The sequence below is a fragment of the Entelurus aequoreus genome, linkage group LG01, assembly GCF_033978785.1.
Source record: "Entelurus aequoreus isolate RoL-2023_Sb linkage group LG01, RoL_Eaeq_v1.1, whole genome shotgun sequence".
NCBI lineage: Eukaryota > Metazoa > Chordata > Actinopteri > Syngnathiformes > Syngnathidae > Entelurus > Entelurus aequoreus.
Genome location: NC_084731.1, coordinates 4,240,489 through 4,265,758, shown reverse-complemented (window position 1 = coordinate 4,265,758; position 25,270 = coordinate 4,240,489). Strand labels below are relative to the sequence as shown.

Sequence of the window (25,270 nt, the reverse complement as noted above, 5' to 3'; positions counted from 1 at the left end):
AATTTGTATTATTAGAGGGAAAAAGTGTTTTCTTCATTAAGGTAATATATTATTAACATCATAACATTGAATGTTTGGGAGAACGATTTTGTTAAGGCTAGATTTACTAATATACACAATGTGATTTAATACTATTTTTTCATTCAGTCGGACATAAAAAGATCTATCATTTTCTTACAGGACAATTTTTCCTTATATAGAAGAGACATTATTTCTATCATTGCATATGTCCAGGGATTATTTTTGAAACATTGAATGGCCCTGCGATGAGGTGGCGACTTGTCCAGGGTGTACCCCACCTTCTGCTCGAATGCAGCTGGGATAGGCTCCAGCACCCCCGCAACTCAGAGAGGGACAAGTGGTAGAAAATGGATGGAATTTATCAGAGTTATAATAAAACATGTTTAGGAACCTAAACTCTGAGTGCCGATATTAGTATTTGTGCAATGAAAGTATAGTGCAATGGTGCTATACAGTGTGTCATCCCAAGTTTTTGGGATATGAGCCATCTCTCCACTAATTGTCATGTGCAAAGTTTTGGGTTACTAACTTCCTTGGTGTCACGACGGTTGCGTAAGATCCGACCAAAACATTGGGTCTACTCGCGAGCATTAGCTTATAGCTAGAGATGACATACATTTTCAAAAAGGACACAAGTGAAGTGAAGTGAATTATGTTTATATAGCGCTTTTCTCTATTGACTCAAAGCGCTTTACATAGTGAAACCCAATATCTAAGTTACATTTAAACCAGTGTGGGTGGCACTGGGTGCAGGTGGGTAAAGTGTCTGGCCCAAGGACACAACGGCAGTGACTAGGATGGCGGAAGCGGGAATCGAACCTGGAACCCTCAAGTTGCTGGCACGGCCACTCTACCAACCGAGCTATGTTTATTCTGTTATGTGCTACCGCCCCAAGTGAGAATGAAAGACAGTGCTGAGAAGAAGGAGTGGATGATATTCATTGAATTAAAGAAATAAATCATCAACAAAATGACAGTGTAGCTAGCTAACTTTGTGAAGCATTTGGAGCATAGCAATGTTAGTCTGCACCATACTAAATCAGAATGAGTCGATGACTCCAGCCAATGAGGTTAAACAATTTCTAAACCCAGACATGTATCTATGAAAATATGGAGAAGCTGCTGATGGTGTGTTTGACGGAGAAGCAGCTGGAAGGAGATACTGTAGAAGTCCACTCTCGAGGTAAACGCTGTACATTATTCTAATATTTCTTATTTAAAAGTTAGTACTTCTTAAAAGACATGTGAAATGTTAAAATTTTGCTGCTTTGAGAAATGATGGCAACAAAAAAAAATTCAATAAAACAAACCACCTGACTGACTTTTCCCAAGTAGGGAAAACAATTACACTTCAAGATGTTAAATTTTTTTAAGCGCAATTTTGTTGGCTTGATAATTAATTATTTTTAATTGTTTTTAGGTCCGAGTACAAAATATCTCATTGTTGTTTTCTTACTTGGTGAGAAAGCTAGAAAAAGTTGCGTTGAAATCTAAAGTTTTTATTCTGTTATGTGCTACCGAATCAACTACAAGGCAAAACATATATCATATTATCATACATTTAGAAGCAGGATAAAAAAAAATACTTTTTTTTTGCTTTTCATCTTAGACTCGATGCATTGGTGTCCCACAAAATGTTTTCTACTTCCTAAGGGGGGCGTAACCGAAAACAATTGAGAAGCACGAGTGTAGCGTAACTGTAGATGTGGTGTAACTCCGCTTCACAACATAACCCAAATGCACCTGCACTTCCAAAGACGTAGCAGAAATGATTTGTGATGCTCTTTAGCCACTTTGTTGCTATATTTGGCGAGTAGCGCTACGTATTTAAAGTGAAAGAGAGGAGTACATTGCGTCGTGCATTTATTCAATATTCAAATACAAGCGCTCACCGAGTGACAGGAAATCCGCCACCACAAGCCCAGGGAGTGTGCATTACCACATGCGTGCAAAAAACCTCCAGAAGCATGCAAGCCAACCTTTATCACTTCCATAAGTGCGAAGAAAACACCGCTTGGAGAAACTTGCCTGTTGTTTGGCAACACTTTGAACGGCCCTCTTTTGTTATGGGCTCGTGAAAAATAAAGCAAAAAGGCATAACGTAACAAGGAAATAAATATATTTATGAATGTAAAAGTACATGAGTTAGATAAGGTGTTTTATAACTAATGGAAATTCATAGGTATCAGTATCGATTACTGAAGTTTTGGTACTGATAAACAGTCAGAACAGTACACAAACCTCAATTTAGTTGGATTAAATTCCTTGAAATTATATCATAAAGTGAAATTAGTGACGGAAAGCAGTGCTAAAAGTCAACCACACTTAGTGTTACTCAAATAAAAAAACAATAACAGTGGAAATATAAACTGAGGTAAAACATTTGCAGTCTTTTTTAATCTTCAAAAAAAGCGCAGAATGCTTAAAAAGTGTCTTTTTACAGTGAAAAGAATCATCTTACATTGTCCTTCACGTCACTTACATAACAATATTACCATCCATGATAAAGTCATACAGGTCAATAGGGTTTTCCTCCATGTGCAGAGAGAATGTCCTGCCTTTCTGCAGCTGTTGGCATGTCAGGTTTCACCCCTTCTCTCCTCCTCTGCAACATGATGTTGTGCTGTGAAGACCACATTAGAAACACTCTTACCACAAATCCACACAACAACTTTGGTAAGGTACACCTAATTACAGTGCATACTGAGAAACCACCATTAGATGGTGATATAATGCTAGAAGTATTTAAGACTAGCAACTGTGAGCTATATTCTTCCTATGAGATATAACATTCATGATACATCATGAATATGAAGAACTATAAGATGAGCTGCATTGCTTCAAGGGCTGGCCCAGATTTATGTAATAATTTCACTTTTCAAATTCAATTGAGTCTCTGAAAATCAGTGTGAGAGGCTTTTAAAATTTAAAATTTTAATTTCCCCCGAGGATTAATAAAGTATTTCTTATTCTGATTCAGTGCTTTGTAGTGATGGTCAGATGAAGCCTCATGAGGCATTGAAACACTTGAGCCAATTGGTTGTAGAATTTCTGAAGCTTCAATACATGGGAAACGGCGTGGCGAAGTTGGTAGAGTGGCCGTGTCAGCAATCGGAGGGTTGCTGGTTACTGGGGTTCAATCCCCACCTTCTAACATCCTAGTCACGTCCGTTGTGTCCTTGGGCAAGACACTTCACCCTTGCTCCTGATGGCTGCTGGTTAGCGCTCTTGCATGGCAGCTCCCGCCATCAGTGTGTGAATGTGTGTGTGAATGTGGAAATACTGTCAAAGCGCTTTGAGTACCTTGAAGGTAGAAAAGCGCTATACAAGTATAACCCATTTATCATTTATCATTTATAATACATGCTTCGGCACAAGACTCCACCTGCTGGTCAAATGTATGAATACAAACAACTGCATCTTAACCACATAATGTGTGATGCATTGAAATGTGGCGTCTATTATGCCTCTTGGAAATGTCAGTGAATCACAATAAATGTTTGACAAAATACTTTTGCTAGGTAAATCAACAAAGTATAATAAAATATGTTTCATGTGTTATATTTGTACATATATTATTGTGTTTATATTTTACCAACATGGTAGAATCATATTAATATGGCAGGTTGTATAATGTTTTTTCTGTCACCTTGAGGAAATGGCATAAAGAGGAAGATGACAATACAATGAAACTTGGACAATGATGTACAGAACAGAGGGGATTTAGTTAATTTTTAGTTTTGGTTTTAGGCGATTCTTTTTGTTTTTTGACAAAACCTTTCCACTACCCGGCTATTAATTTCTGGAAGCTAGTTAAAAAAAAAAAACACAGAATGCTTTACTTTAACAAATGTAATGTTTACAGTGATAAACACATTTGAGAACTGACGCTGCCAAGAATCGAACCCACGTCTTGTAGAATAAAAGGCGAATGTGCGAACCATTGTGCTACCAAAGTTCTGATGACATCACCGATCCAAGGTGGAAAATGTTATGTTTATCAAATGGACATCAATTTTGTCTTATGGATTCAGTTTGTCGTCCTTCTTTGATTCTGGCGGCATTTAAAAAATATATTTGTATTCTTTATCCATATTCCAAACTGACCACAAGTCTCAAAAGCTCACATTTTCAATGGAGCTTGGGCGGTTTATGAGTTGTCGAATCTCCCGGCAAATCTGAACCGCTTCCCGAAGTGGTCACGTGGTACAACTTGGCACCGAGGCTTCACACGTCATCATTTCCGGCTCCTCCCCTAAATGATCGATACACGCCCCCTCTATTACTCAACACACGCCTCGAAGCCTCTGCACATTTGGTCCCATCACTAGTGCTTTGCTCAAAGGCACCTCGGCAGTAGCTTACTTTCATAGTTTCTTCTAAGACAGAAAAAAAATCATGCATACCCAATATTTTCTACAATTCTTGTAAGACTGGAAGTAGGCGCTGCACATGTTCTTATCATAGTTGTAAGCATCCAAACACTTTTGAGAGGCATCGCTTTCCTAAAAAATACAAAAGAAAGATAATCCAATAAGTTTTACAACATTATATACTGTATAGAACGCATACATTTTATATTGATTCCTAGGATAAAATGTGGAGCACTCACTTGAATGCATGGATTTAAGTCCTGATTCCGAATTTTCCTGGAATTTCTGTCCATTTGTATCTGGAACTCTGAAAAAAAAAAATCTGTTACACATACATGACAAAACAGATGTTTATTATTACTTGTAACGTGCTTTCAACACAGCATTGGTTTAATAACCGCATGTGAAGTGTGAAATGTCTATGTTGTCACTAACTACTACTTTTGACCTAATTGTGTGAATGCAGAAAATATTCCCGGTTTTCCCACTTTTTCTCTGTAAACGGTTCACATTTTTCAGCCGGTTCAAATTGTTCCCAAGTCAAAATACTCCCTGCTAAGTTTTAGTCAATTGCTACGATTTTACTGACGTCACGTCCGGCCGGCTCATGTCCTTTCCATTAAATATGCCTGGTGGTCAAACTAGCTCTGTTCTCGAAGAAAAAATGCCGCATGCTTGTGTTGTTTTCGGCTGTACGAATTGTTCAAATTGCGAAACGGATAAACGTTTCTTCAGAGTCCCTGGAGAGGTAATCAAAAGGCCCCGAAGAGTGCAAGAATTTACAAAACAACAATGAGAAAAGCATGCAGCTTACACTCCAGTCCAAGGGAACATAGCCGAAGAACGCAAGAGTTTGCAGTGATCACTTTGTTAATGTTTTTTTTAATATACTTTTAATGTATATTATTTCCCCTTTAAGTATGTTCTTGATATTATTTGTATTTCTTAAACACATGTTTGCTATGAGTGTTTCATAAAGCACCTACTCAGCGTGTCTAATAAAAGAAAGCAGATGTGAGCAAAACCTAAAAGAGTTAAGCTTTTACCAAAGGCAACAATTATAAATGAAGCTTTCAGCACATACACAATGTTGACATTTATCGTTATATTTTAATAAAGACGGAAAAAACACGGTACACTTTATGATAACCTCTTGAGGAACTCTGAAGAAACGTTGATCCTTTCTGCTATTTAAACGTTTCATACAGGCGAAAACAACACAAGTATGGGGCATTTTTTCTTTGAGAAAAGCTAAATGGCACCAAGTACCCGTTGAGAACAGAGCTAGGTTGACCACCACCAGTATTCATTGGGTGGAAAGTGAGCCGCACGTGACGTCAGTAACATCCCAGTAATACACAGAAAATACATATTTTTTGTGACCTGGCGATATCTGGCAAGCGTTATGTTCTTTACAAGTGTATGTAAACTTTTGACCACGACTGTATATGATGGTATTAATTTGAAACAAAATAGGGATGTAACAATTCATACCACGACTATTGTGATTTAAAGGATCACAGTTATCATCATTATCGCTGTATTGCTGAATTTGCTCAAAAAGCACTTGAATAGACACTGATATAACTTAACCAAGTTTTACTTATTAAAAGTTAATGTGTCTTGCATTCATGTTAGCATCTAAGCTAGCTAGCCATTAGCGCGCTAGCTTTTTGTTGATATTAAAAAATATTGATCCAACTACTGTAGTCATGATCATATACTGATACTATTGTATACTCGATAGCGTTATTGTCAAAATGTTATCGATCCGCCCACCATTGTTTACTTTTAAGAGCTCTATCTTACAGTTAGCATATCCTCCTATGGTGTGTTGTGTAGCATGTTTAGCTATTCCAGTGATAGTAGTAGGTGTAGGAAACATAGTTTATTTGCCGCCACGGAGGCGAGGATTGCTGTCTTAGGAGTGGCTTTGCACTGTGGAGGGACATTAGCCGCTGATGAGGTGTTGTGGCTCATGTCAAGACAATGAAAAACCAGTCATTTATAAGTTACACGACATACAATGACACAGTACTGCTGCTGAAGTCTTGACAAAGGACTGCCGCAAGATGGCAGACAGCTTGGCATATGATCCGGTCAACCTACTTCCGGTTTAGGGTACACAACAAAAAGGAAATACACTACCAAACAGCGATACCTGCAGTGAGTGAATCCGACCACAAGACACATTAAACTACGCTGGGGGCATAACAATACATATTATGAAACACCTCATCATCCTATACATAAATGTACAAGCCGGGATTATAATACTGAGTCTTTTATTTTAACCAAACAGGTTATTTTGTTAACTATTGTAGTATTTTTGTTGAAATAAAATAAAGTATAAATTAACCATTTGACAACATGATTAGAAACTAGAAAAAACAATTGTAGTAGAAAGTGGGTGTGAATGCTGAAAAGCAGAACAAAAATTCTTGCCAACCTCCGGGCTGATGATTTTAGGTTGTCCTGAAGAATTTGGAGGTAATCCTCCTTTAACATTGTCCCATTTACTCTGTAAAGCACCAGTTCCATTGGCAGCAAAACAGGCCCAGAGCATAATACTACCACCACCACAGAACTTTCCTCCAGAAGGTCTTATCTTTGCCCGAAGGTTGGGTCTTGGGCGCAGTTGGGTGTTCCAACAGGACAATGACCCCAAACACACGTCAAAAATGGTAAAGGAATGGCTAAATCAGGCTATTATTAAGGTTTCAGAATGGCCTTCCCAAAGTCCTGACTTAAACGTGTGGACAATGCTGAAGAAACAAGTCCATGTCAGAAAACCAACAAATTTGGCTGAACAGCACCAATTTTATCAAGAGGAGTGGTCAAAAACTCAACCAGAAGCTTGTGGATGCCTACCAAAAGCGCCTTATTGCAGTGAAACTTGCCAAGGGACATGTAACCAAATATTAACATTGCTGTATGTATACTTTTGACCCAGCAGATTTGGTCACATTTTCAGTAGACCCACAATAAATTCGTAAAAGAACCAAACTTCATGAATGTTTTTTGTGACCAACAAGTGTGTGCTCCAGTCACTCTATCACAAAAAAATAAGAGTTGTAGAAATTATTGGAAACTCAAGACAGCCATGACATTATGTTCTTTACAAGTGTATGTAAACTTTTGACCACGACAGTACATACTCATGGACATGAGTAAACTATATTTGATTGACTTTATTTCAAAACGTATGGTTGAATATATGTAGTCTATACATGACATAAGTAACATGTATATAGAATATATTTATGCATTTCATGCAGTAGTATTTATTTAACTGTTACTTCAGTAAATGACTTACCAGTGAAGGGCAAGGACGAGTCTGTAACGTTAAGAAAACATTTTATCAAATTAATCCATGGACTTCAGTGTCTGGTGTAGAATGAATATATTAAAATCAATCCACAGGTTTGAGTGTTGAATGTAAATGAAATATGTGATATTAATCCTCAGATTTGAGTGTCCGCTTCAAGCTAATGCTAACTGCACTGCTTCCACTGTGTACCAGGAAACGCAACAGCACGTCTAGTTTTGATTGACAGCAACGTCGGCCAATAGAATCCCGTCTATCTTGTCTTTTCCGACGGACAAGGAAATTAGCCAATGGTTATTGAGTTAGTGATGTAGGTTTTCCTACACGTTTAAGTCGAATAAAACAGGTTTGGAATGTTTGAAAAAAATGTAACGGGACTCTGAAAATGTTGTCTTTGCAAATTAATCCAAATCACTTTGATATGAGGGCAGAAACGAATTATTCAAAAATGTAAAGGAAGTTTGGAACTTTAAAGGGGCGTGACTTAGACCATAGTGCGGTTGCATTGCAGCGCACACACAATGGCTGCTCTAAAGATAGGAAAGGAAACAAATTTCGGGCCCGTCGCGTCTAGCAAAAAATATGAGAAAAAAATTATTAAAAATTCTAAAAATAGTTGAAAGTCAAGAAAAACACAACAGAAAGGATGCCAAAGCGTCCAGGGTAAGTTTCATGTCAGTTTGATATACCGTTACTCATTTGTTGAATTAAAATATCGGGGTTATTCAAATTATGAGAAACGGGTGAGCTGAGGGGGAAAAAGTTGGACGCCGCGGACAAGTTATATTATTGTAAAAAAAGACGTGCACAACTAATTGTGTCAAAGTTGCTATGACTGTCACGGTGCGACAATCACGTATGTGCACTTTGTGGAAATATATAAAAAAAGATCCGAATTAAGTTGATGAAAGTTGATCACAGCCTGCTCAACTTGTCCCGTTTGATAGTAACAAACCTATTCGCTTATTGATACCTGCTGTCAATTTAGTTGACGTTTCGGTTTCACTTCACGTTTCTGATCGATTCAAAACCTCTCGGAACGTCTCCCGATGCGTGTCATTTTTTTGATCCATCACAGCCTTGACACATCCTGACAGTTGCTTTAAAAATAATAATAATAATGCTCAAACAGCCAAATGTTGATGTGTTGGTGAGTTAATAAGTGCTTCCTCCTTCTTTGCTGACGTTCCACCTTTTTCCACGACAACAAATCCCACGTTCACCACAAAATGTGTCCATTTTCTAGTTCATTTTTGTGGTACGAGCACACATTGACAACATGTATATGATTTGCAATGGTTAGTGACAGTATTGCATGATGATGTTTTACATCCTGTCTCTCAGACTCATGAGTCCTGCATGACGTCATCAACATGTCCATGTGCAACTAGCCTGCCTTAGGGGCGCCATGGCGGCAGGAACCCAGGTCCACTTGGACCAGGTCCTGGACACGGCAAAGCTGGCGGCACCCATGGGGAGGCGCAGGCGAGCAGAAGGAAAACCCAAGAAGAATTTCCCCTGCGAAGACTGCGAGAAAGCTTTCAACAGTGTGGAGAAGCTGAAGGTGCATTCCTACTCTCACACCGGAGAGAGACCATACTTCTGCTCCCAGCCTGGATGCACCAAGGCCTTTGTCTCCAAATACAAGCTGCTAAGGTATCTGCAAACATCTGTGGATGGCAGCTATACTTGTAATGATGTGCTTGGTAACACTTTAGTATGGGGAACATATTCACCATTAATTAGTTGCTTATTAACATGCAAACTAGTAACATATTGGCTCTTAATGAGTCATTATTAAGTACTTATTAATGCCTTATTCTGCATGGCCTTATTATACAACCAGTAAGCCATTAACCAAGGCCCCGTTTACACTAAGCTGGATAATGTTATCCAGGGTAAATCACACCTAACCTTATCTGTGTCCACACACAACAATGCCACTGTTTAAGACCCCCGGCCCCCTCCGTCCGCCGGCGCAACGCCACCTAGTACGCATGCTTTGTAAAAGTCGGATTGTGTCGGGTGAGACAAGGATGGTTTGTTGTGATCCCAGTATGCAGACCACAGCGGGAGACAGTGTGCAGGTAAAAAGGTATGTAATGCTTAAACTGAAAATGAACAAAAGGGAAAGGAAAAGGCAATGAAGCATAGGGATGGTGATGCAAAACGAAAGTAAAACTGAACTGGCTATACAGTAAACAAAAACAGAATGCTGGACGACAGCAAAGACTTAGGCCCCATTTACACTAAGCCGGATAAGGTTATCCAGGGTAAATAACACCTAACCTTATCCGTGTCCACACACAACAATGCCACCGTTTAAGACCCCCGCCGCCCTCCGTCCGCCGGCGCAACGCGACCTAGTACGCATGCGCGGAAAATGCGCACGTCATAGTCACCTCCAGTGTTGCTTTGTGTGCAAGTTCTTAAATGTAACTTATCTGAACAATATCCAGTGTTGTGGTATTTCAATTAATTGGAATCCAGTGTGCTGTGGGGACCTATTGTAGTGAATCACACCTGAGCCATCAGAAATTAATCACATTTTATTAGACACGTAAACAATGTGATAAAGAACATTTTACATCAATCAATCTAGGGATCTAGATATCTGGTCAGGACACTCCTCACTCTTTTGCCTTCACCTTCATTGTCCATTTTGGTGACTTTATATACTCTGGACCTAGATGTTGAGTCTGCGACATACATGGCAGACAGTAACTGATACAGTCTACTTTGTCAGTCCAAATCCATTCGCCGTTTTCCGTAGTCTTCCCTCGACGGCCAGGTATTACAAAGCACACGCTAACTTTATTATCACATCCACGGGAGCTCGCATTCTCGTTGTCTCTCCTCCGACAAATGGACAAAGTTTTTTGCTGAGTAGCATTACAGCTGACCCTGACATTCGAAAGTTCTCTTGCCGTCTGAGAAGTGTTGTATCCCAAATAGCTGCAATCGCTTTCTCTTAAGGTATTCATGTGTGATTTCCACAAGCGTCTGTACATGTAGAAGAATGAAAAACACGGGCATGTCTGGATGACTCGCCTTCATATGTCCAGTGGTTAGCTCCGAGCTTTATTATGAAGCTGGCTGTGGTGCGTTCTTTCTGACGTCACTTTCTGTGTGGGCAAGGTCTTTCTGGCGTCACTTCCTCTCCGAACTCACTTCTTAAACGATCAATGAGTCCATACAAAGCTAAGAGCCGGAGATTCAAGAATTACACGGCTGACTTACAGTTGTAAAAATTTGTCCGAGGAGGGGAACCTTAAATGCTGGTTTAGTGTGGCTGAAACGGGGCTTATGCTAAATAATTATTTGTTTAAGGGGTTAAACGACTTAGTGTAGACATGGCCTAAGAGTCTTCCCTCAATAAAGTTAGGGTTAGGGTTAGGGTACTTAGAATATGTTCCCCTAGTGTCCAAATAACTCTAAATTAAGTCTTTGTTACTTAGAATATGTTCCCCATACTAAAGTGTTACCATGTGTTTTGTTGACTTGCCGTAAAAAAACAAAACATATCCCAATCATAGAATGTGTCTTATTTCCCAAGGCACATGGCAACTCACTCGCCAGAAAAAAGCCACAGGTGTTCGTACTGTGAAAAAATGTTTCACCGCAAGGATCACTTAAAGAATCACCTTCACACCCACGACCCGTACAAAGAAGCCTTTGCATGTGAGGAGTGCGGTAAGAACTACAACACCAAGCTGGGCTTCAAACGCCACCTCGCCCTCCACGCCGCCAACAGCGGGGACCTCACCTGCCAGGTGTGTCTGCAGGCGTTCCCCAGTACCGCGGTGCTCCTGGAACACCTCCGAACCCACGCCGGCAAGTCCGCCGGTGCCACGAAGGAGAAAAAGCACCACTGCGATCACTGCGAGCGACAATTTTACACCCGTAAAGACGTACGGCGCCACATGGTGGTCCACACGGGACGCAAGGACTTCCTGTGTCAATACTGCGCGCAGCGCTTTGGCAGGAAGGACCACCTGACCCGACATGTGAAGAAGAGTCACGCTCAAGAACTGCTGCGAGTGAAAAGTGAGCCAGCTGATTTGGTGCAGCCTCCGGTCTTTGAGTCCATGGCTGAGCTCCCAGACATGTTGACGACAATGCCGCATCAGCACATTTACACCACCGCCCTCCTGGACTCAGATCCCCTCCCGAACGCCGCGTTAAATAAATACCCATTAGGCTCCAACATGACCTCATACGCTGTCTCCTCACAGGGACTGGAACAGAACCAAAAGGGAGAACTGGAGAGCTACCTAATGGCGCTACAAAGCATCACGCCTTCGTCGTCCTCCGCAAGCCAATATCAACTTTCTACCTGCAAACTGGAGATGGATTCTCACGCCGCCATGATGGAAGAAGCGAGGCAGGAATTGTCCAGGATTCCGACATCAACGCCGACGTGTGACTCGATGGCCTCGCCCTCGTCGCTGATGGACTTCTCCCAGCTTTTCAATTTTCTGCCGCTAAATGGACCTCCGTACATTCAAACAGGGGGCAGTGCAGAGCAGCACACGCTCCACCAAGACAACACACCTTTGCTCCTGCTCCCACAATCCTCCAAAACAACCACGCTGCCACGCTTCCATCAGGCTTTTCAGTGATCCAGTAAGTTTGACGCATTCATATATACATACAGTACATCAACATACACGGTAAACGTACTGTACATACAAACATTCATACATACAGTACTGAACATACATATTAGGGGTGTAACGATCGATCGATAGATCGATTTATAGTCCTAAGATTCTTTTTATAGTCCTAAGATTTTATATATATATATATATATATATATATATATATATATATGTATATATATATATATATGTATATATATATATATATATATATACATATATATATATATATATGTATATATATATATATATATATATATATATATATATATATATATATATATATATATATATATATATATATATATATATATGTATATATATATATATATATATATATATATATATATATATCAGTGACGTGCAGTCAGGGGAGGCAGGTGAGGCGGGGCCTCACGTGCCATCATTGAAAGAAAAAAAATGTAAAAAGAAAAAAAATTTATTAAATTGTTATATGTATCCAGTGATTATACTATAAAGTTATTTTCCATTTAACTTCACCAGTTTTAGATTATTTGTATTCAAAATCGCTGAATTTTCACATTTGCCGTTCAAATACTGAGAAGAGACGGTGCGGTGATCAGCAGCCAGTTGAGGCACGTCACTGCGTTGTGCCTCACCATGGATTGCGGACTCGGCTAACTGCTGGCCTACTGTGCAGTGAGACCGTATTGCTATATGAACTATATTATACATTTCCATAGTTTAGTTAGCTGAGGTATATAATGTACAGTGTATTTTGTCAACAACTGTATGTGTGTAAGTATTTCTTGTGCTGAGCAATCATAAAACGACTGCGAAGACGCACTGGCTGAGGCTCGCAGTAATCCCGCCTCCTGGTGGTAGAGAATGCACCCCCGCCGTAGAATGCACCGCCTGACGGGAGTGTTATAGCAACTAAAGCCCACACTTAAACTTTCTACGTGCAAGATTGAATTTAAGTTATTTAATAAGAAGCCAAAAAGTGCAAAAACAATAATGTTCGTGTTGGAGGAGTTGTGAATGACTGCAGGGCCACAACATTAGGTACACCTGCAGACTGCAGCACAGATTTCATATTTCATTCATTCAGACACCACCAGCAGAAAATGTTGAAAACAAAACTTAATAGCCTATATTGACAATATAAAGTCGTTCTCGTCAAATACCTGACGCAATTGTTCGATATGACTTCAAACCATAACCATAATTAATTCTCTTGTCTCAAAGTAGGCTTACAAAGCAATGAGCTACCTGCTGCCACCTACTGGTACGGAAGAGTATTACACGGTTACTCTACTGATCTCCAGACAGCACAGACACTCTACAACGGCATATTGTTTGCGTATTTTAATTATTGGTTTGCAAAAAATATTTTTCGACCAATTAGGTGAAATTGCATAATTTCCCACGACACACCAAACAATATCTCACGGTACACTAGTGTGCCGCGGCACAGTGGTTGAAAAACACTGCCGTAAGGGACAAGCGGTAGAAAATGGATGGATGTAATGCAGACACTGAGAAATACGACCAGCTCTTTTTTAACAGGGCACCGATGTTCCAGTTTTGCACACATTTAATATAACATAATAAATGTGATGGGGATTGATTTATTACTACAAAAGCACTGTTTTAAATGTTGCAAGTGATAAACGCTTATTTAGTGAAACCAAACGAAATGTAAAACTGCATCAATATACATACATTAATGATGCATCAATAATTGATTTTTAATCGAATCGTGGCTCCTGAGTCCTAATCGTGAGGTGCCCAAAGATTCCCACCTCTGGTGGAAACACTTAGGCTTTTGCAATGACATAGATGCTCTTGATAGACTTCGTCGCTCACCACAAATCACTCGGACCACCATGGGATTTCACACAGCAGCATTCATGGAGCAGCAGCACAAAGTAAGAGTCGGTTTCACTTGGTCTGTTGTTAAATATTACTGCAGCTGCTGTTGATTAAAATGAGAGTATAGCGTAACAATTTCAATATTTGTTGACTTGTCATGTCTGTGTTTGCGCAAGGATGACGTCGTAGGAGGTTGAATGTGAGTCAATGTGAGTAGACATTGACAAACAAAAAACAAACAACAACAAAAACAAATAACAGAAGTAGCAGGTAAATCTACTGCTAATTTAACCTCTATATATGTTGGTTGTAGTGTTGTCCCGATACCAATATTTTAAAATGTATTTCGATACTATTCTAAATAAAGGGGACCACAAAAAATTGCATTATTGGCTTTATTTGAACAAAAAGTCTTAGGGTACATTAAACATACACTACCGTTCAAAAGTTTGGGGTCACATTGAAATGTCCTTATTTTTTAAGGAAAAGCACTGTACTTTTCAATGAAGATAACTTTAAACTAGTCTTAACTTTAAAGAAATACACTCTATACATTGCTAATGTGGTAAATGACTATTCCAGCTGCAAATGTCTGGTTTTTGGTGCAATATCTACATAGGTGTATAGAGGCCCATTTCCAGCAACTATCTTGCCAGTGTTCTAATGGTACAATGTGTTTGCTCATTGGCTCAGAAGGCTAATTGATGATTAGAAACTCCTTGTGCAATCATGTTCACACATCTGAAAACAGTTTAGCTCGTTACAGAGGCTACAAAACTGGCCTTCCTTTGAGCAGATTGAGTTTCTGGAGCATCACATTTGTGGGGTCAATTAAACGCTCAAAATGGCCAGAAAAAGAGAACTTTCATCTGAAACTCGACAGTCTATTCTTGTTATTAGAAATGAAGGCTATTCCACAAAATTGTTTGGGTGACCCCAAACTTTTGAACGGTAGTGTATGTTTCTTATTGCAAGTTTTTCCTTAAATAAAATAGTGAACATACAAGACAACTTGTCTTTTATTAGTAAGTAAGCAAACAAAGACTACTTATTTAGTCTGCTGACATATGCAGTAACACATTGTGTCATTTTCCATTCTATTATTTTGTCAACATTATTAAGGACAAGTGGTAGAAAATGAATTATTAATCTACTTGTTCATTTACTGTTAATATCTGCTTATTTTCTCATTTAACATGTTCTATCTACACTTCTGTTAAAATGTTGTTTGGATTAGTTTTGGAGGATATCACAAATTTGTCATTACAGGATCGTACACTGGTCATATTCAAAGTCCTCATGTGTCCAAGAACATATTTCCTGAGTTTATAAACATTTTTAAAAAACAAAAGATGATTTTGTGATGCTAAAAAAACAATCATAGTAGTATCGACTAGATGCGCTCCTGTACTTGGTATCATTACAGTGGATGTCAGGTGTAGATCCACCAATGGCGTTTGTTTACATTCAGGAACGGCGTCATTAGTGAGCTACGGTGTGTAGTGAAGCATGTTTAGCTATTCCTCGTCCTGCAGGGATGATACTTGTAAGAAACTTACTTTATTTGTCGCCATGGAGGCAAGGATTAGTGATTAAGAAATAGCTAAAACACTGCTGATGGACTTTAGCCGCTAGCTAGCTATGTCTTAAAGCACCTCTTCCTGAGGGCGTTTCAGTGTTATAACTTCACCTATTGTTAGTTTATAAGCCAAAATGCGTCCGTTCTCCCTTTACTGTCTACACACTGTGTCTGCTTGTAAGTACTCCGTGATTGTGCGCTGCCGAACATGCTCGTCTGCTCGTAAACCAGCAATGACACGACGGGGGGCGGGAGGATGGATGACCGGTACTTTTTAGAGGCGGTATAGTACCGAATATGTTTCATTAATATCACAGTAATATGTAAATACAACACAACCCTAGTGGGTTGCACTTTATTTTTTATATTGATATTGTATAATTTCTATTTTGGAAAACTAAAGCAGTTGTAGCAGGTACATCTACTGTTAAAATGTCGGTTACTGTACTATTATTAAACATTTCTTGAATACAGAACAGAAAAGGTTTCCTCTTGTTATTTCAACCTAAAGTATTGTTTGCACTTTATTCAAAAAGGTTGTGAATGCATTGGCCATTAGTTGTTGTTTACTTGCTTGTTTGTATCCATAATTCATTTATATCTAGTTCCCTTACAAGAAATAACAAGAATAAAGGAAACTTCATCTGTAGTGTTCAGTATCCAGTATTTAGTTCACAGTTACTCTGGTTGAATGTTTGGCCAAAAAGTTACTGAATCGATTTCAACTCACTGAATCGTTCGGATCGTATCATTCTAAATAACCTTACGAAATGATGAAGTGTTTAGAATTGATTGTTATAACATATCGTTACACCCTTAATACATTTGTAAACATACATGCATGCATGTGTATACATACATGCATATGTAGACATACATATGTACACACATGTACATATATACAAGCATACATACATGCATGCATACATACACACACACGCACACAAACAGAGAACCTGCAAACACTACACAAATATGTCCAGACAGAGATTGAATTGAAATGTAGTATTTGTTGACTGTGTAACCAACATGCTTACTGCTAGCCTTAGCACATATATGTGCTATCAATGAAGTGCTTGATTCAGTTCAAAGTGCTTTTCTTCTGAAATGATTGACATGACTTTTGATTGCTTCTTTTTTTCCATTGGTTTCTCATTGATTGCTTTGGCGAGCAAGCATGAAGACATTTCTTTTAACTTTTTGAAAGAAATTAATTCATTTGAAACATTTCCTCTTTCACAGCATTGTGTTATTAAGGTTTGTGGTTTCACATTTTAGCACTTTTTGTAAATGAATTGCCTTTATATCTTTACAGATTTATAGAATATAATTAGTATAACATGTACATTTTGTGTTTTTTTTCCCTAAGAAAGTATACTTTTGCTTCACTTGCACATGTTGTGTATCATATTAAAGCTAATTAAAAAACAACCTTAAGCAGATTTCTGGTTTTCTTAGTTATGTCTTTGTATGTCTGCTTCTCAAATAACTAGAGATGTCCGATATTATCGGCCGATAAATGCTTTAAAATGTAATATCGGAAATTATCGGTATCGTTTTTTTTTTATTATCAGTATCTTTTTTTTTTTTTTTTTTTTTTTTTAAATTAAATCAACATAAAAAACACAAGATACACTTACAATTAGTACACCAACCCAAAAAAAACCCCTCCCCCATTTACACTCATTCACACAAAAGGGTTGTTTCTTTCTGTTATTAATATTCTGGTTCCTACATTATATATCAATATATATCAATACAGACAAGGGACACAGTCCGTAAGCACACATGATTGTGCGTGCTGCTGGTCCACTAATAGTACTAACCTTTAACAGTTAATTTTACTCATTTTCATTAATTACAGTTTCTATATAACTGTTTTTATCTTGTTTTACTTTCTTTTTTATTCAAGAAAATGTTTTTGATTTATTTATCTTATTTTATTTTATTAATTAAAAAAAACCCACCTTATCTTCACCATACATGGTTGTCCAAATTAGGCATAATAATGTGTTAATTCCACGACTGTATATATCGGTATCGGTTGATATAGGTATCGGTAATTAAAGAGTTGGACAATATCGGAATATCGGATATCGACAAAAAGCCATTATCAGACATCCCTACAAATAACATTACTTCTAACATGTTAGCATCTTAGATTCATCAAAGAGTTATTCCCTTGGATCTGAAATTAAAAGAAAAATAAAAACATTTTTCTTTTTAGCCAATCCATCCATCCATCCTTCCATTTTCTACCGCTTGTCCCTTTGCGGTCGCGGGGGGTCGCTGGAGCCTATCTCAGCTGCATTCAGACGGAAGGCGGGGTACACCCTAGACAAGTCGCCACCTCATCACAGTTTCTGGCCAATCATTCTGGAAAACAATTTTTTTTTTACTGTACATTTTGTATGTATAAAACTACACAAACTAAACCTATGTATTAGATATATTATAAGCTATTTGTGTGACAACACAGAGAAACAAAAAACAAAGATTAACAATGTTCCTCAAACACTGATAATTCCAACAACGTCCTTCAGGAATAATGTTTACGGTACTTTATCTACCACCCACATGTAAAGAAAAGTTATACTTCATACTTTTACTTCTTGTGAGCGTAAAAGGAAGTGTGGTTGAGCAGATAGTTTGAAACATACATTGTGGTGATGTTGAATTTCTAACTCTTGTAAAAAGTATTTTTTCCATCACATTCACATATTTTTTCATGATATCTGCTCTGTTTAATTACCTCTAAACCAGAGGCCTCCAACCTTTTATTGTGAGAGCTACTTTTCCAAAATGAAAATGGCTGAAAAACATTGACTCATTTTTGTAGAAAAAACAAAAATCCATGCCTATTTCTTCAACCTGTTAGAGACTCTACCTGCATTATTTTGTTGAACAGACAGAGGTCGGGTTTTCTGGAAGTTTTCACAAGCATTTTTTAAAACAAGTCACAGGTAAATACCACAGTGTTGGTCTCATTCCCGCAAAAGTCTTTGATTGTGTACGTAAGCGGGTGCCTCTGCAAGCAACATTCTGCAAAAGTGGGCCCGATCAAAAATTCTTCACTCTCTTTATAGTAAAAGAGCAGACTGGTCCAAGTGGTCAAAGAGTCTGTGGTTTTGTGATGGGGGAGGCGATCCCAAGGAAAAAGAAGCAACGAGAGTTCACGAGAATGGGGGTCAGTCCAAGGCTATTGCTGTGGTGAATTTGTGTCAAAAGGATGTGTTAGCGGTTATTCATACAAACAGTATATTGTCCATCCCTCCATCTTCTTCCGCTAATCCGAGGTCGGGTCGCGGGGGCAGCAGCCTAAGCAGGGAAGCCCAGACTTCCCTCTCCCCAGCTACTTCGTCCAGCTCCTCCCGGGGGATCCCGATGTATTCCCATGCCAGCCGGGAGACATAGTCTTCCTAACGTGTCCTGGGTCTTCCCTCTGGCCTCCTACCGGTTGGACGTTCCCTAAACACCTCCCTAGGGAGGCGTTCGGGTGGTATCCTGACCAGATGGTAAATTGACCTAAAATAGGCCTAACGATGCCAATGCTGCATTCCCTTAGCACTCGGCTTCTGAAACGTATTACTAATTGTCTTTGTGTCCGAGCTAAAGAATATTAGGTTCCGAAACATTATTTTTCCCCCAAAATAATCAATGCTGGCTCTCACAAAGCCTGCTTGATTAGCATTGTTGTTGGTAGAAAAAGAGATCTGTGGTTCCTAACCGGCGGAGGAAACTCATTTCGGCCACTTGTACCAGTGATCTTGTCCTTTCAGTCATAACCCAAAGCTCATGACCATAGGTGAGGATGGGAACGTAGATCGGCCGGTAAATTGAGAGCTTTGCCTTCCAGCTCAGCTCCTTCTTCACCACAATGGATCGATACAGCGTCCGCATTACTGAAGACGCCTGTCGGTCTCACGATCCACTGTTCCCTCACCCATGACCAAGACTTTGAGGTACTTGAACTCCTCCACTTGGGGCAAGATCTCCTCCCCAACCCGGAGATGGCACTCCACCCTTTTTCCGGGCGAGAACCATGGACTCGGACTTGGAGGTGCTGATTCCCATCCCAGTCGCTTCACACTCGGCTGCGAACCGATCCAGCGAGAGCTGAAGATCCTGGCCAGATGAAGCCATCAGGACCACATCACATCATCACTCTTCACCACCTCAATAATTGTGCTCTGGACATTGCATTGCTGCAACATCAACGTAACACCCATCAGAAATCTGACTCTTCCCACCCCCACACCCCTCTATTCGCGATCTTCTTGACAATGCTAAAATGTAAACTAGTGTCGAAGTCAAAACAAAATCTCGTTGACATGTATGACTTAAGTGTTATTATGACAATGACAATAAAAGGAATTGATTGATTGATTGATTGAGACTTGTATTAGTAGGTTGCACAGTGAAGTACATATTCTGTACAATTGACCACTAAATGGTAACACCCGAATAAGTTTTTCAACTTGTTTAAGTCGAGGTCCACTTAAATTGATTCATGATACAGATATATACTATCAGATATATACTATCATCATAATACAGCCATCACACAAGATAATCACATTGAATTATTTACATTATTTACAATCAGGGGTGTGGAGGGGGGAGGGGGTAGGATATGGACAGCAAGTAGTGGACATAGAGAAAGAGAGAGAGAGAGAGAGAGAGAGAGAGAGAGAGAGAGAGAGAGAGAGATCAGAAGGCATAAGAAAAAGTATCTGCATTTGATTGTTTACATTTGATTATTAGCAATCCTTGGAGGGTGTTAGTTTAGGGTTGTAGCTGCCTGGAGGTGAACTTTTATTGCGGTTTTGAAGGAGGATAGAGATGCCCTTTCTTTTATACCTGTTGGGAGTGCATTCCACATTGTTGTGGCATAGAAAGAGAATGAGTTAAGACCTTTGTTAGTTCGTAATCTGGGTTTAACGTGGTTAGTGGAGCTCCCACTGGTGTTGTGGTTATGGCGGTCATTTACGTTAAGAAAGTAGTTTGACATGTACTTCGGTATCAGGGAGGTGTAGCGGATTTTATAGACTAGGCTCAGTGCAAGTTGTTTTACTCTGTCCTCCACCCTGAGCCAGCCCACTTTGGAGAAGTGGGTAGGAGTGAGGTGGGCTCTGGGGTGGAGGTCTAGAAGTAATCTGACTAGCTTGTTCTGGGATGTTTGGAGTTTAGATTTTGAGGGTTTTGGAGGTGCTAGGGTACCAGGAGGTGCATGCGTAATCGAAAAAGGGTTGAACGAGAGTTCCCGCCTGAATCCTCATGGTGCTTTTGTTGACCAGAGAGGAGATTCTGTAGAGAAATCTCGTTCGTTGGTTAACCTTTTTGATTACCTTGGTTGCCATTTTATCACAGGAAAGGTTAGCCTCTAGAATGGAACCTAGGTAGGTGACCTCATCTTTCCTGGTGATAACAATGTCACCCACTTTTTTATTTGATTGATCTGCAAAAAGCAGAGACCTAATCCTGCAGCCACCAGTATATTGTATTTACCAAAAGTATATTGCCGGTGACTTGAAACTTGATTTGGGATTAAAGACTTGAGACTTGCAATACATTGACATACTCCCACCTTTGGTAATCAGTGTACTTGTTGAACTCGCTAGTTGCCTGATGGTTGGTTGCCATATCTTATTCGGGGCTAGTTGCCCCCTAACCTGACTCTCGCCAGATCCTTGTAGTTCGAGGACATTGCAAAGTCCTTCAAGATAGCAAAAAATAATGAACCAATCAGGATCGCCGTGCGGGATTTAATAGATGTGACGTAGCACCGAAGCGACGTTTGATTCAAACAACAATGGCGGCACGCAGCGAGGAGTCGTGTGCTGACATTTGCGACATCGATCGTCTACTGACATTGCTGCGTTGTTTCAGTAAAAGTTCTCTAACTTTTCGCTCTGTCGTTATCCAAGATGTCGGCTGTTCTGTTTTGGATTTCCCAGCGTCGCGCTCATCAGCGTCACGGGTTGATTTCGATGTGAGTGGTTGAAGTAGCACGTCATTCAAGATAACGGACAAGTGGTTTATCCAATCACATACAATGATTTTTTTTTTTACAAGGCCCCGCCTTCTGAAATACAGCTCCTATTGAGAAGTCCCAGATCCTTGTGTGGAGCTCAGCGAACTACAAGGATCTGGCGAGAGTCAGGCTAGTTGGCCCCTTAACCTCTGCACATCGGAGCAGCAGATGTGGGAATGGTCTCCAGCTTCAGGTACTTTTGGGTTAATCTATTTAGTGACCTAAACTGGAACCACGACACTTCCTGTCTGCTCAAGAAGGCACAGCAGCATCTCTATTTCCTCAGGAAGCTGCGACGTGCTGGACTGGCTTCTACACATGTGTTGTGAATGGCACCCTCAGCATTGCAGTGTGGCGTAAAAGCCGCCCAGATGATGGTGAGCCTTCAGATATCCTCATCAGCAGATGCAGAACGAGGGCTCTCTCCTTCAATGCACTCCCTCTCTTTGACTCCCTCCCCTCAGGCAGGAAACTTTGAAGCATCCAGAGTAGGACCACTTGACTGAAAAACAGCTTCTTTCCGGAAGCTGCTAGACTGCTGAATTCCGATGGTGCTCTGTAGCAATAGAGTTGTGTGAAAACAGAGCAGTTGTCTGAAAAAAGAAGATGATTATGAATTGCAAGCTTCAAGCTGAATTTTGATGTAAATAATGTTTGTAACATCTCAAATAGCTCAATTAATTTTGTATTTGATCCATCCATCCATCCATCCATTTTATTCCCTTCGGGGTCGTGGGGGGCGCTGGAGCCTATCTCAGCTACAATCGGGCGAAAGGCGGGGTACACCCTGGACAAGTCGCCACCTCATCGCATGGCCAACACAGATAGACAGACAACATTCACACTCACATTTGATACGATGTGTAATTATGTGGACTACATTGTCACCTGCTTTTGTTATGACCTGTCAGCTCATATTCTGTTTTATATTTGTTATTATTTCTCCTTTGTCGACTGTTCATTTCTGTTCTAGCACTCCCTTTGTTGCAATGGACACTGATCTTCTGCACCTTCCTCTGATTAGTGGTCAGGACGCTCACCTGCTCCTGATCCCTAATCAGAGAGCTATTTGTACCTGCCTCGCGGTCCACTCAGCCTGACAGTCTTGTTTGCGACATACGACTGTTTATGTTTGTTTTGTTTGACAATAAATCGCCATCTTACCTGCTCACTGCTTCCTACCCTCTTTTCTGCATCTTGGGGATGCGACCCGTTCGTAACAGCTTTTTTTTGGATTGTTTGCAAAATGATTGATGATAAATAAGGACTGGTCATTGCTTTTATATTGACAGTGTTAACATGTTTATCACGCAACTGCTAACTAAAAGTAAGTGCTTGTACTGTACATTACACACACAAAATAGTTGCAATACTCTAATTTTTTTTTCTGAGACCAGAAAGTTCACAATATCTGCAACCTGAAATAGTTGGATCAAATTGGATTTCTTTAATCGATTCATATATCAAATACTTTTTTGATTAATCTGTAGATTTAAATTATTTTTGCATACCAACAGCTTTTAGTGTAATGGTGCAACTAATTTTATGAACTAATTACACCAATAATTTTCTTGTATGGAGAAACCTTGAATGCATGTTTTTTTGTCGGGGATAGAAAGGTAAATTACTGAAACAAACGTTTTACTTGGTGGTCTGACGAGTCCACATTTCAAATTGTTTTGGAAACTGTGGACGTCGTGTCCTCCGGACCAAAGAGGAAAAGAACCATCCGGATTGTTATAGGCGCAAAGTTCAAAAGCCAGCATCTGTCATGATATAGGGGTGTATTAGTGCCCAAGGCATGGGTAACTTACACATCTGTGAAGGCGCCATTAATGCTGAAATGTACATACAGGTTTTGGAGCAACATATGTTGCCATCTAAGCAATGTTATCATTGCTTATTTCAGCAAGACAATGCCAAGTCACGTGTTACAACAGCGTGGCTTCATAGTAAAAGAGTGTGGGTACTAGACTGGCCTGCCTGTAGTCCAGACCTGTCTCCCATTGAAAATGTGTGGCGCAATATGAAGCCTAAAATACCACAACGGAGACCCCGGACTGTTGAACAACTTAAGCTGTACATCAAGCAAGAATGGGAAATAATTCCACATGGAAAGCTTCAAAAATTGGTCTCCTCAGTTCCCAAAAGTTTACTGAGTGTTGTTAAAAGGAAAGGCCATGTAACCCAGTGGTAAAAATGCCCCTATGCCAACTTTTTTGCAATGTGTTGCTGCCATTAAAGTCTAAGGTAATGATTATTTGCAAAAAAAAAAAAGTTTCTCAGTTCGAACATTAAATATATTTTCTTTGCAGTCTATTCAATTGAATATAAGTTGAAAAGGATTTGCAAATCATTGTATTCTCTTTTTATTTACCATTTACACAACATACCAACTTAACTGGTTTTGGGTTTTGTACTAGAATAGTTTTATGAGCATTACATATATCAAAATAAAGGACCTACTGTACTGTTTACTTGTTAAAATACCTTTACTAATATTAATATTAATAATAACAAATAAAATGTCAAGGCATTTCTCTAAAAAAACAATAATATACATTTTGATAACGTAAAAGATAGCAATAATTTACCCAATTTTTTTTCTTCAAAGTTCACTAGAAAACACTTTTCTTAAAAGGTTTTTACTGGTCCAAAATGTCCAAATAACTGTAAGAAAAAACAAGTCGCTGAAGGTCTCGGTCATTTTTGCCACTTTTTTGAAACATGTTGCAGGCATCAAATTCCAAATGAGCTAATATTTGCAAAAAATAACCAGTTTGGACGTTAAGTATCTCGTTTTTGCAGTCTATTCAATTGAATATAGGTTGAAAAGGATTTGCAAATCATTGTATTCTGTTTTTATTTACGATTTACACAACGTGCCAACTTCAGTGGTTTTGGGGGTTGTATTTATATCAGACATTAGCATGCTAATATAGTTAATACATTCCTTCACATGCTAGCTTTTTAGCTAATTTTGCTGGCATTCTATTCTGTTAGTTGACACATGTTAACTGTTACAGGCATGTGACTTGAACTTAATGAAAAAGACATAAAATAAGCCAGGGATCATTTTTAATGGAAAACCGTAGTTTTTACCACTGGATTATCAAAAACCGTACTCATTACGGGAAAACCGTAGTTGTAGGCCGGTATGGCAAAGAGACTGATCAGGATTTTAACACACATTGTAGGTTGGAAAAAAACGTAAAATATTTTGGTACTGTACGCATGATAACTGTTAGCATGCTATTTTTCTGTAGTTTTGCAGGTATGCACATCAGACTCACACATGTCAACTGTTAGCATGCCAGCTTTTTTTGCTCAATTTGCAGGCGTAAACCTAACAGACTGATCTTGTTACTGACGATATTCTATCGAAATTGCATTTTGTAGTTTAATTATTCATGATTATATTTTAAACCTAGTGACAGT

The 25,270-nt window shown here is 39.3% G+C and overlaps 2 protein-coding genes across 2 annotated transcripts; one reads left to right on the top strand and one right to left on the bottom strand.

Moving 5' to 3' along the window:
- Positions 1-1,867: 1,867 nt before the first annotated feature.
- On the bottom strand, positions 1,868-7,939 carry LOC133653643 (coiled-coil-helix-coiled-coil-helix domain-containing protein 7-like). Its single transcript, XM_062053199.1, has 4 exons — positions 7,711-7,939; positions 4,634-4,701; positions 4,428-4,526; positions 1,868-2,644 (listed from the first exon to the last, which is right to left on the bottom strand). Exons 2-4 carry the CDS (start codon positions 4,685-4,687, stop codon positions 2,540-2,542), a joined length of 258 nt encoding a protein of 85 aa, XP_061909183.1. The 5' UTR covers positions 4,688-4,701; positions 7,711-7,939; the 3' UTR covers positions 1,868-2,539.
- Positions 7,940-8,245: 306 nt separating this feature from the next.
- LOC133653590 (zinc finger protein PLAG1-like) lies at positions 8,246-12,427 on the top strand. Its single transcript, XM_062053070.1, has 3 exons — positions 8,246-8,385; positions 9,067-9,378; positions 11,279-12,427. Exons 2-3 carry the CDS (start codon positions 9,131-9,133, stop codon positions 12,342-12,344), a joined length of 1,314 nt encoding a protein of 437 aa, XP_061909054.1. The 5' UTR covers positions 8,246-8,385; positions 9,067-9,130; the 3' UTR covers positions 12,345-12,427.
- The last annotated feature ends 12,843 nt before the right edge of the window (positions 12,428-25,270 follow it).

Excerpts from the sequence above, each read along its gene's own strand:
- LOC133653643 (XM_062053199.1), bottom strand. The coding sequence starts at position 4,687 with ATGGACAGAAATTCCAGGAAAATTCGGAATCAGGACTTAAATCCATGC. Across the intron at positions 4,527-4,633 it reads ACTTAAATCCATGCATTCAA|GAAAGCGATGCCTCTCAAAA; the intron begins GTGAGTGCTCCA and ends TGTATTTTTTAG. Across the intron at positions 2,645-4,427 it reads AGAATTGTAGAAAATATTGG|CACAACATCATGTTGCAGAG; the intron begins GTATGCATGATT and ends TGGTCTTCACAG.
- LOC133653590 (XM_062053070.1), top strand. The coding sequence starts at position 9,131 with ATGGCGGCAGGAACCCAGGTCCACTTGGACCAGGTCCTGGACACGGCA. Across the intron at positions 9,379-11,278 it reads TCCAAATACAAGCTGCTAAG|GCACATGGCAACTCACTCGC; the intron begins GTATCTGCAAAC and ends TTATTTCCCAAG.